We start from the raw sequence: 13,173 nt of genomic DNA on the forward strand, positions 1-13,173 counted from the left end.
GATGAGCTTGATGGGGATCTACAAGCCTGCGTTGACATGTGAGTGATCCCTTCATCACTGTTATTCTCTCTTGTAATCCTTTTAGTGCTACCTTCAGAGAAAACATTTTCTTGATTATTCAAAGAAAAGTCAATTGAGCAATTGTGGAACATTTCACAGTTAAGTGTGCTCTAATGAAGGATACATATTGGAGGACATTCGTGTTTGCTATAATTTGCTGTGGAATTTTTCGAAAGCATACAAAATGACAAAATATCTTAATCCGTCACCGTTGGTTTCTTTTTTTACTTGTCTTTACTAATTGTCATAACGGTACTTGAGATAAAATTGCTTGTTTTGTTTTATTTGATGAAATTGCTGATAAAATTGGATTGCCTTGGTCAGAATTTTCCCATTAGAAGTACGCACAAATTGATTTTTCTTTCAGTGCCTTTTATTGTTGCTGTTTACTGTATTTCTATTTGGTTATTCAACATTTTCTCAAAGATAATGATGATATTTACTGCCATCATATTTTTTTCTAGAACCAGACTATACTGTAAGACAGGAAGTATCAAAGACTTCTTTCAACGTCCGCAGTTTTATAAACAGTTAATAATTAATCGTTCGTGACCATTAAATGATTCTAGACTCCTTGCACTGCTAGTAAAATGCTCCACATTCGTTATTAGGACAATATCCTGTCCCTTGTGTATTCTAAATCATTCACATGTTTAATTTCTGAGCTGTTCTATTCATAGTTCAATGTCCGGTATGTTGGTACATTTCTTTGATAGCGAGTTCTACGGAAGACCGATGCTTAGCAAGCTGGAAGCCTTTGTGGCCTTTTTACAAGGGCCAACAGATGGCATGGTCCAGTCTGAAATCCTCATACTCTGAGATCTTAGTGCTTTCTAGATTGGTAGAAAACCTCAAGCGCATGTGATTTGGGTCTGTATAACCACCTTGCAAACAAATTCAGATTCAGAGAACCATACAACAGGTACGCGTACTGTCCATCACCGTGGTCATTATTACCAAAAGGACCCAAACTGTGAGCATTTGAGGGGTTGGTCTTAAATCATCCATAAGGGTTAGTTGACTATAAATAATCGTGTTGTGTTGTTATGATTAACTTCAACCAGCCTCCTCTCAAAGCCTCTTATGTTTTTTAAAAGTTTCAAGAGTTGTCAGGGTTGGACATGTACTATTATTGTCTCTTTGGTGTTGTAAAGAATGAGGGATGTCTCTCTTACAGTATGTCGATTTGTCTTTGTCAGTGAGTAAGTACTGTGCTATCCAATTATTCAGCTACTTTATTTTCTTCAGTCAGAAGGAAGATTAATTTGATATAACACAAACAGTGTAGTTGACTATAAAGTGAGCAGCACTCTTTTTATGACTGCTCATCACTCCTTGACATACCTTGAAAGACACAGGACAACTACTTTGAGTCAGCGATTCTGATTCAAGGCTAAGCTTTGATATTGTGTGCTGCTGTGCACTTAAATTAGCAAGGGCTTAGTTTAGAATAAACTGCTTAAGGGGTTTCTAGGTCCTTGAACACAACATGTGGACATATAGAGCTAAGACCCTCTCTAAAACTCCCACTCAGATATACAGTACAACAGCATACACTGTGTATGGAGACCTGAAAATGTCCTGTGCTTGTTCTTTTACGTATTTGTTTTTCCTCTAGAGATTTGCAAAGTACTTTCACAGTACCAATGAAAGCCTATTCATCTATTTTTTGTGTAATGAGGGTATTGGTTGAGTACCTTTGCCATGGCTTCAGTTTTTTAGATGCAGCTTTGAGGCAGATGCTTACAAAAGGACTCTGACACTTTTTAATTTTCATATCAGAGTGGAACATTTTTAGCACCGTTGCAGGCTTTATATCAGGCGCATTTCTGTGGCTGGTGCAGAAACTGTTTGCCTCTGCAGAGAGGGGACAGAGCAAACCTGAGATCTGTTAATAAACTGTATTTATTATTTATCATTATATTTATAGCCTGTGATAGAAAACACTGCTGTTGTACTGTTTACAGCACAGGCCTTGTATTATTGCTCTACATATTAATGCTGTGCCCCAAAGCCTGGTTCTTATCATAAACCTGATAAAGTGCGTTGTGAATCTCTGATTGGTTGAAGTTACCTTCCATATTTGTTGCTAAGCCAACACTTGTAATAAAGTTGATTAGACATGGGTACTTTATTTTTGATTGTTCATTATGTAATGCTCTCAACAGGGATTACTACTTCAAGATCGATGGTAGATGATGCTGCTTTAATTGTCATCAAGTTTAATGTGTTATTGCTTCCTTTTAAGAGTCTCTGTGACATTTCACCCTCAGGTGCTATTGATATAGCTTAATAGCTAACTGACACTGCTGTTAACCTTTGCTTGCCCCTGCATTTCTCTGACAAATATTCCATATGGCAAATAGCGTCTGTCGGCTGTTACAATTTACATATATATTTGGCATCACTAGAATTAAAGCAGGTGTTTCATGAGCTCTGTTCTGTCAGACAGATTATCCCGAGGTCAACAAGCTGTTCGATGTTTATTCAGCGTCTACAAAGCAGTTGTAGTCCCTCTGTGTTTCAGGCAAGGGTGGGTAAAATGTAATCCTATCACTGGCAATAGTCATGGCGTGCTCTCTGTGTGCAACTTTAATACGCTTGATCACACGTCTAAATCTCTGGTGTTTTGCTCCTACACACTTTTTCAATATGAACTTGTCTCTCTGTCACATATAATGAATGGCTGGCATATTAAAGGCTCTACATACCATGGCCGATTGTTAGTTGAGGACAGTTCTCAAGCAATTGTGACTGTTAAATATCCCTGGCTTATTCTCTGCCTTACTTCTTCACACTGAAGGGAAGCAACAGGAGTGTCTCTTTATACAGTTACATATGCTGCCTGCTGGCTTCTTGGATATTCAACTCCTTGTGTTTATAGGCTATTTGCCAATGGTGATGGTGTACAGGCTATGCCAAAGAAAAGAGCGCAAGTACTTAAAAGGTATTGCCCTGGGTGTGCTGTGGTGACTAGCAGTTGACAAGCGGGTAGTAAGTGCTACTTAAAATCATTACAAAGGCTCAGTGCCTGGTCAAGACTTTTAGAATCATTTATTCTAGTGCTTCTTAATTGCATGAACACAATACAATTCAAAGGTTCAACTTTTCATTTCCTGTCAAAGACTATAACACTAACACTGTGGTCTTCAGGTGTCTGACTGGGACACAATTTCTTCTTTTGTCTATACTTTGGAAATTTGAAAGTTCATATCCATATTATGAGTGACTTTGGCTTTAGGGGAGTGTAGTCGTTTAAATACAAACAGCAAAGCTAGAGGAGCTAAGCTAGCATGGCTAAAGGTTATAATTCCACTATACAGTTTAGGCAGTCTGGATGAAAACAGCTTTAAACCGATATAAAAGTCAGGACTTCAAGGTCCCCTATTATGCAAAATGCACTTTTTGCTGTCTTTTATACATAAATATGTGTCCCCGGTGTGTAAGGAGACTCACAAAGTGTCACAAAATACAACCCTCTCTCTTTTCCTCATTCCCCACATCTCTAAAAACGGGGGTACAAATGAGCTGATACAGATTTGCTGCCGATCTGACGTCATATCAGAAAATGTCGGCTGGCTTTCCATTGAACTCCTGGCAAAGTCCCACCCACGTAACACGTCTCAACCTTTCGTCCGCAATATACAGTCGAGAGCTGAATCCCCTCCGCAGCACCTCTGTGTCTCTGTGCAGGATGTCTGCAGGAGGGACTTAGAGCTGTTCTATTGTAATACATATAATGTCACTGTTCTAGTGGTAAACACAGAGAAGTGTAGCTGAGTTTCTCCAATAGAAACTTCTCTCTCGAGACAGAGAGATCATGACGGCGTGGCCATCTTCAGCTCAGCTCAAATTTAAAGCGACAGTCACAGAATCAGCACTTTCGAAAACGGGTCTGAAACAGAGGGATAGGGGACATGCTAAAATCAATGATCTGTTTTGTATTTAAAGCAAAACACGTCAGAAACATGTTTCTTTTTTTATATTTGAGACCTATAATATATGCCATAAAAGAGCATAATAGGAGACCTTTAAATCTCATATTTCCTTGTTTTACAATTTTACACAGCTGGCACAACAGATATGTCCAAATGTTTCGGTGTGTCTTACGTCACAATAAGAAACGCAGGGAAATCCTTACTTTAAAATATTAGTTAAACAGGAGACATGCTTCGGATGCCTAGGCTTTTTAACTTTCTGTTGTCAACCCGATGCAGTTCCCATGTTAAACAACACAATATGAATTGTGTCACTGGGTTTATCTTGGAGTCACATTTCAGGTTTTGCTGTTTTCAGGTTTCCTATGCGACGTGTAATTACAGATGACTTTAGGAAAGCTGTGTAAACATGAATCCTGTGCAGCTTTTGTGTCTGTTGTGATTCCTATTCCAATGGAGACAACAAACATTATTGATTCTCCAACACCAGCGTTCATGGCAGTATTTTACTGCTTCTCGGGTGACGCAGCAGTCGATACACTTGGTTTACGTGGTGCACATATAGTAGAGTGTGTTTGGGTTGGATAGAGTCACAGGGATGGGGGTGTGCAATGGGTGCCTATAGATAAGTCATTGTGTGTTTGAGCTAATTTCTTGAGCTGGAAAAACAACACACATCCACATCTGTGAACATTTCCTGCCTTGGAAGCTGTCTCCATGGCGATACAGCAGGAAAGGAGGGGATTAGCTGGAAGATGTTGCATATCTAATGCTCTTTCTTCCACCTACTCTCTTTATCTACACATCCCTCGGGTCTTGGCTGCTGTAATTTGCCCCCCTGCTCTCTCCTCTCTTTTTTGCACCCTGTACTTTTTTTGTCAGACAAGGGAGAAGGATTTAAAGGTCCTTCTTGGAACTGAGAGGCCATTGTTACATCCTCAGAGGCAGCTATTAAATGACGTTTTAATAAGCCTACGTTACATTTTACCTACAGCTACATCCTCTTCCGTGCTAAGTGGTCGTTTGGTCAAATTCCTAAGCTTAATTAAATGTCATTACTGTATCTGCTCAAACCTTTAATGACTTTTAAAATGTGAGAAAGACCACCTTGGATATAATACACTGTCATTTTAAATGGGATTAATGGATGCTTTAATGTAAGTGATTTCAATCATACTGTCGGTTCATGTTTTCACTTCAAGTTAAGGCAAGCGTTTTTTCGCAAAGGAAACTGACTTTCTTCCAAAGTGTCAACAACATTTAGAATAATGTGCTTTGGTACAAATGTGTATGTTAATATTAAGAGCAATTATAAATGATTGAACCCTCCTGGGTGTGTATTTCATGCACAAATTGATAAATTGGGATTAATGTCCCAGAGGAGCTATTAAAACCCTTACCTTGTCTTATGTGCCATGTCCCCATAGTGTGCATATGATTCACAGCTAGCGCAACATTAAGAGAATGTGTATGGGAAAATAGGGCTTATGTAATAATCTTCAATATTTAACAAGTACAAATGCTGCATATTAAAATTCAAGCTCATATGCATCTGTTGCTGATTGTCACATTGTGAAGGGGAACTGCAGACAGTACAATTACTGGTGGTAAATGGAAGGTAATGGAATTAGACTTGCATAGCTTTTTTCTGCAATGCATTTCCACCATGCACAGGGTCGGTGTTGTTTTTAACTCGAAAGCTTCAACAAACAAAATTGTGGCAATGGCGCAATTATCTTTTTTTGTATTTGTATTACTGTAAGCCACCATTGAGGGTTGGTCAAATTGTTGTTTTTTATTCTTTGATGAGATTATGTTCTGTTCCAAATCAAACGTATTGGACTCTTGTATACAGACACATTTCTGGTAAATTTGATTGGATGAATGACGGGCTGATGATATTTTATTATCCGTTATGTAAAAAAAAAGAAAAGAAAGAAGAATGAAATACTGTACTCAAGCAATGGGTCAACCTCACGCTATTTTGAAATGGAGCATGGATGAAAACATTCCCTAAACAGCTGGAAAATTTAGCAAAAGCTATCCAAACAAAGACATGTATAGCATTGGTAATTTGTTGCGGATTAAGGTTGGTGGTAAACGTTTTTTAAATATGTATATATATTTATTATATTATATTATTCAAACCATTTATATATCGTATTGGTATCAATACTGAAATGTGGGTGTTGTCTTTGCACCTGTAGTCAGAATGCGACATATAAATGTGCCTGGATCACATGTTGTAACATTTACTGAATAAATCAATACCTGTGCAAATCCCTTGCCTGATCATGAAGCACTATGGAAAGATTTACACAGTTTGATCAAATGTGGTCTGCTCTTGTCTTTTTGTATAATCAACAGCATATGCTTAGTATACGATATGCATCATTTTGTGTATGTTTACACTGACATCATATCACTGCCCCCCCCCCCCCCAACAGGGTGCAGGTGGAGTTCTATGTGAATGAAAACACCTTCAAAGAGAGGCTGAAGCTTTTCTTCATCAAAAACCAAAGGTCAAGTAAGTAAATCCACCAGGGAACATCACACTTCCTCTCCTGCCTTCAAACAAAGAGGTTTGCTGACCTTAGGTACACCCAGAGCTAAATTAACAAATAAAATCATACCTTGGGGAAACTGCAGTTGGTGATGGCGCATCATCACGGTCCTGTCTCAGTTTAGTTTCTTAATGACTTAAGCATCCTCGTTGTAATGTTTTGTATATTTAGATGTGCGCACTTTGTCCCAGCAAGGACAGAAAGTGTGGCTCATTATTTGAGAGAGAAGGCAGCACTGCAGTGTTTTCCTCAACAGGAGATAAGACAACATCTGTGAAAGAAACATTGGTGCAGCTTGGTGCATTGTGTAAAATGCACACTATAGGACCTCTGTGTCTCAGATAGAGCATGTTGTCAACATATCCTCAGCACTGAAACTGCTGTCTTCCCCTCAACGTGTCATTGTCGCTGAGCCGCCACAGTCTGACAGAAAACGTCTAATGAAAATGTCGCACATGGCTGCAGGAGTCTGTTGCTCCCATCCATTGTAATTCTGCTGTTTGTTTACCTAGTTTCAAATCATTTTACCATTGACTGTGGCTTCATCTGGAGAGGTTGTGTCACGAGAGATTAGGTAGCTGCAGAGGCTGATGAGAAATATTTAATTCAACTACCACCCCCGACTGCCTAGCATTCTACACATTAAGTGGTGTGTGCTGATCAGTTAATTATTCAAACAGGAAATTGTGATTTCTCAAGCATTATAACTTTTGTGCAATCCCACCAGTCATTTATTTTCCATTTGTACTCCTTATTCATGTGAGAATACACCCATACATTTCCGGTGTAATTTTGTGTTATTATTGGAGGATTTAGGAGCTATGCGTCAGAGGAAATTCGTTGTGACAGGGTGCCAGAGCAGCATAGAACTACATTAGTAATGCTTCAGGGCTTCGACAGATCCCGTCTCTTTAGGCCTTTCACCAAAGGAGTTAAAACATTGTCAACTTTTAGAAACACAATGACAGAGACATTCATAGCACAAGAGGATTTTAGCTTTGGATGGTGGATAACTGTGAACGTGTTATCTAAGAGAGAGCTTTAAAATATAGCCTGTGACTAAAACACCAGAGACTTAAACTAGCTAATTTTCCTGGATCATTACTTGCCATCAGTTGTTGAGTCATATGAAATGATATGTCTTGGTCCACAGGCCTGAGAATCCGGCTGTTTAACTTCTCACTGAAGATTCTCACCTGTGCCCTCTACATACTGAGAGTGAGTCTGAATGACCCTGAAGATGTCAGCGGGGACACGTGGTGAGAGTCACCTTCCTATACCATTTCTGTCCCAATGTTTTTAAGTTGCTTATTTATTTTCTGATCCTCCAGTTATACATTTTGATTTTATCTTGCTTTATCGTCTAATTCCTCTCTATTATGTACCCTTTTTTTCATTTTCCTCTTTTATCTTATTCCAAACCAACCAGATGCCTTTTTGTATGCCAGTGGATTTTTCCAGGAATATTTCCCAGTTGGCATGTTGAACGATATCATGAGAGCAGAGAACATCAATTTCTATGCAAATGTTGTATTCAACTCTTCTAATATGTCTAAAGGGTATATGTTTACTTTAGAATTACTTCTACAACCACATTTAGGTAAATTCTCTTGTGTGAATTTGTCTGCTTGGGGATAAAGATGCTCTTTTTGGAGCGTGTGAGTTGGTCTCCCTGTGCAGTCATTTGAGCGTGGTGGATTATTTGTATTTCTCTTACTGCCAGCAGCTTTTATACACACGTTGAGTTTGTCCTTTATGGCAACATACCAACTGATGGGAGTGCTTCCCAGCGGGTATGTTTCCATTCACATCCACACACACATTCACGCTTTCTTTGTCTCCCTTTTTTCTCTACAGTGCAAAATGCCAGAAAAACAGTACAGGAGACTCAATCAACTGGTATGTATCGATCAAAATGGCATTTTATTGTAAACTGAAGTGAGTTCATTGTCGACCTGGACATAAAGCATCTTATGGTTTTTGACAGGTCTGTGATTTTCTGGGTTACCAGACAGGATCCTGTATGGGCGATACAGGTGAGGCGGATAATATAACAATGAAAGTGCACATAAATCAAATTCCACTGCATGAACTGAGGCTAAATGCAGGATTCAACCCAACACAGTAGCAGCCATGTATTGGATAAAAGCATTGCATTTGAGAGTAGTTCCACAGTGAAGGTTGAGTAGCCAGAAGGGATGAGTTTGCAGTTGCTGGGTTCATTAATCTCCCTCTCCTCTTTGCTGCAGGTGACAGTGGCCTTAATCAGTTTCTTGGAGACCATGCTAATCACATATCTCAGCTACAAGGTAAGGGTCCATCAACAGTAGACACTTATCTCTTTAATCCCAGCTGATGTCTTACAGCTGTCGGATGTCAAGCACACACAGTCTGTTCTCACTTACCGGCCCATAGCTCTTAATGTCCAGTCCAAGTGCCAATTCCGATGCCAACCTGTTCAAGACACAGGGCCAGAAGTTGGTTTGCAGGGCTGGAATTGCTGAGTCATGAGATTCCTCTAAAGTTGCACTTTGTTCCTTAGTTACCTGCGTATTTAAAGAGCAGAATTTTTATCGAAATAAACTCAAGATTTCACAAAAAGAAAGGGGCAGTCTTTGTGTGGGATCCCTCTACTGCTAATGAGCACACAAAGGCTGAGGGAGTTTTTCCCTTTCCATATACAGTAATGTAGACTTTGAATGAGGTGGACAACATTTGAAAAAAGACCTTTCAATGTAACAAATTCCAGTAAAACTAGATAAATAACCAAAAATATTGCCATACAAAACCTAATGAAATGGTTCCAAAAGTATCTGCAGGGCTCCAGTCTCAAGCAAACATCCTGGAAAATGATATGTTAATGTAAAAATCCTGTGAGTCTAGCTCAATTCTTTATCAATAAATAACGTTATCATGCCGCTCTGGTAAATTTAGCATTAGCACTTATCATTAATAAATCAAAGTATACTACTAATCATATGTTAGGTGCATTATATCACATCCATACCACACAACCACCACCAATAACACCAAGGTAAACCAAACAACCCAATATTTTGTAATAACTGTCACTTATAAGGCTAGGTAATGCAATATCAAGTAGCAAGCTTTTGCTTTTTGCGTTATGTATGCTAATGTCCTTAGCAAACTAACGTCGACATTAGCACAACCAGAACTAGAGGAAGACTAAGGGTTAATGTAATTGTTTCAGCTAGCCCTAGCTTAGTTTGCTATCATTTTAAAGATCAGGACTGCCTTTTGCCAGGATCCAGGCCACATGGAAATATTAGCTTTAGCTGTGCTGCTCTGAGACTGGTAGTGTCTCTTTGTTTTTCTGTAGGTCTTAATGTTCTTTATGGTATGAGGCTTTTATATCTTTTATTTTCTCTTTCACTGATGGCTGTGTGGGGACTCGTAACTATATTTCCTGATGCAATTTAGCCCCGTAAAACATTGATGCAACTCAAGGTTTTATTTTCTTAACCAAGCTTTTTAAAAGCTCCATCATAGATAGAAGCCACCAAAGAACTGCTCCTTTCAAACTCTGCTGTGCTCTCAATATGGGATTGGTGGTCAGTCTCACTCACTGGACGGCTGCAGCCATATTGGAGGGTTTGTTGTTTGATCTTGGCTTTTGTAGATGTGCTAATAGAACGGATGTGCTGGATTGTTTTTTATTTTATTGATTGGAAATAGCTTGGCTTTTCTTCATTAAAGGTGTTATCGATTACATAATTCGTAATCTAGTTATGCAAGGGAACTAAAAAACATAATTCACTGAACATAAAAGCAACAGTAGAACATTTAGCATACAGCACTTTTTCTTCTGATAGAGAGTTTTAATTACAAATAACGTGATAATAATAATGTTTCTGCATCATTATCATGCAACACAAACAACCACTTCTTTGTGGGGAAAAAAACAGGTCAATGACGAGTGTTGTTTCTGGACCCAGCATTAATTACTCTCCATTTCAGCTTTAATAAACTTGAATCAATACTGAAAATATTTAAATCAAAGAAGCACGTTTAATTGTTGGGACTTACAACTCAACATAATAATCTGTTGCCTTTTTCTATTGTATTGTTACCATCATTATTTGTGGTATTACACTTCTCCAATAACCATCTGGGCTATTATGGTTAATTTAATTATTTTCCATAATTCCTTTCCAGGGTAACATTTGGGAGCAGATCTTCCAGATTTCCTTCATATTGGAGATGATAAATACAGTGCCGTTTATAATCACAGTAAGTTATTTATTTGAACACCCGAGCAATCAATATGGTCCATTAAAGGATTTACTAATGCATGATCAAGGTCATTTTGGTTTCATGTGTACCATCTTTCATCCAAGGGCATATTCATTTTCTTAATTGCCTTTCCTTTATTATGATATATATTTGTGCTTTTATTCCACTGATGTATTACACCTTTTTGCCTTCCTAAAGATCTTCTGGCATCCATTGAGAAACATATTCGTTCCTGTATTCCTCAACTGCTGGCTAGCCAAAGGTGCCCTGGAGAACATGATTGTAAGTGTTTGCAGTAATGTGTTTCTTATACTGTACCAGCTTGTGCAAATGGTTGCTGTATTACATGAAAGAGCGCACACAGAGCATGTTTGTTTGCTTTTTATCTCAGAGGGCTTTGACGGTACTTATCTTTCTTGTGGATGCCATGTGGGATACCCTCATAGTAGAGAGCTGGCTATGAGAGCTAAATGTGATTATACACTTAAGCTGTATGAATAGAACTTTATTGAGCTTACACTGTAAACCAATGTGTCAATGTATGTTTTTGAAGCTAGTGTTGTTAAAGACATAGGTTGTGTAATATTGTTCACATTAGCACTGGCTACTTCAATAAGTTAGCCAGCTGGATAATTAGTTGGGTTTCAACTATTTTCTCAGGTTAACAAAGCTAACAGTTTAGTGAAAAGCATCTAAAGATAAAAGGAGTTTGAGATCTGAATCTTTCCAATTTACATAAAGTTGTAAGGAAATTAGTTTTAGATAGAACAGAGGCACATCCTTTTTAAAAGCATTTTTTCAGTTATGGATCTGTATGGCTTTAAAGAGAGCTACTATTACAAAATATGTTCTATAACAAAAGATGACACTGTATTAAATAGTTTATACTTTTTGTTTCCTGGTTGGGATTAACATTAGATATTTACTAACTAACTATTTAGCGAACCTTAGTAAACCTTGCTTTTGCATTTTGACACGTAAGTGCCCTGTGTTGCCAGGTCTAACAAGAGTATGTTGCCCTGACAGACATATCAGATGTATTGATCTGGAAAAAATATATTTTAGACCACAACACTTTTTTCAAACCAAAGCAAAGCAAACAGGGGAGGCAAAAAAAAACATGTGTCAAGTGCTGAAGGGAAACGGACAGAAAAACACTTAAATGTGGGGATACAAATGCCAGGTGCACATAAGTCTGCTGTTTTAGTGTTATTATTGTCCAGGTTTAACCATAGGTGCAAAGTGACTGGTACATGGGATTCAAAGCAATTTGATGATATCCAACTGGTGTAGTGTGTCATCTCGCTGTGATTCAGATGAGGCCATGACGGTAGGAGCCTCATGCCAAAGCGGTAGTTAGGCAGATGGTAGAATCTGAGGCCAAGCAGCGCAGCACATGGAGAGAAAGCAGGGACATTTGGAGAGGCAGTGGCAGGCAGAACATGCTAACAAGGTGCAACTGAAAATGAGTCATGAGCTTTCAAGATGGTGAATAAGAAAGTACAATATGGTATAAAAAGGGGGGACAGTGGTGTTGGATAACGATTGTGCAAAGAATGTATGGCAGATTTCTAAGTTAAATTGCATCCTTGCCATCTCCATGTAATCGCAATAGCTATATGTTTTACTTAAGTTATGATTTAAATGTTGTTGATGACTTCTAAATGGCACAATTGGTCATCCAAATTTGAAACATTTCTCAATTTGCACTCATTGGTCTGGATATGGTTACAATAACCTCTCTTATTTTTTCCAGAATGACTTCCATCGTGCCATCCAGAGGACTCACTCTGCCATGTTCAACCAGGTGTTCATCCTCATCTGCACCTTACTGTGTCTGGTTTTCACCGGGTGAGTGAGCCTCTCTTCTTCTCGTTAGTCACAGACATGCATCTCTGACCATTACAGTTTTGAGACCTGTTTACTGACCCATAATGCAAACCCTGTTTCCTGCGCTGTGTACAACATGATCCAGAAAATGTGATCTCTAGTGCAGAAGGTAATGTGCATGTCGAGTTTAGCCTACGAATATTAGGAAAAAGTTTGCATGTTGTAATAGTAGAGATTTAGAATGAAGTGCTAGTGAGCAGAAATGTTGTGCTGTAATTAGCACAGCGTTTCTGGCAAGATAACTTAAAAACTGAAATATACCATGGAAAAGCATAACAAAATAATAGTAAGATAATATTATGAAGCCAGTTGGAATCAAATGTAATACCCATTTGTATTTTGAGGTCATGCTGGAATAAGTGAGAATTACAATTAGCTACCTACGAATGAAAATAGGTCCTAGAATTATGTGTGGATGTTAAAAAGCACAAAAAATTCTCCTGCCAAGTAAAAAAAAACATTTTGAC

The 13,173-nt window shown here is 38.4% G+C and overlaps 1 protein-coding gene across 1 annotated transcript in view; it reads left to right on the plus strand.

The window, feature by feature from the left end:
- The window catches only part of kcnt1b (potassium sodium-activated channel subfamily T member 1b), a 69,492-nt gene that overhangs the window by 30,603 nt on the left and 25,716 nt on the right, over positions 1-13,173 (plus strand). The window contains 8 exon segments of the mRNA XM_063898050.1: positions 6,446-6,525; positions 7,716-7,821; positions 8,420-8,461; positions 8,550-8,598; positions 8,812-8,871; positions 10,739-10,813; positions 11,015-11,098; positions 12,573-12,667. Coding sequence (XP_063754120.1) covers positions 6,446-6,525; positions 7,716-7,821; positions 8,420-8,461; positions 8,550-8,598; positions 8,812-8,871; positions 10,739-10,813; positions 11,015-11,098; positions 12,573-12,667 — 591 coding nt within the window.

This window comes from Eleginops maclovinus, chromosome 12, assembly GCF_036324505.1.
Source record: "Eleginops maclovinus isolate JMC-PN-2008 ecotype Puerto Natales chromosome 12, JC_Emac_rtc_rv5, whole genome shotgun sequence".
NCBI lineage: Eukaryota > Metazoa > Chordata > Actinopteri > Perciformes > Eleginopidae > Eleginops > Eleginops maclovinus.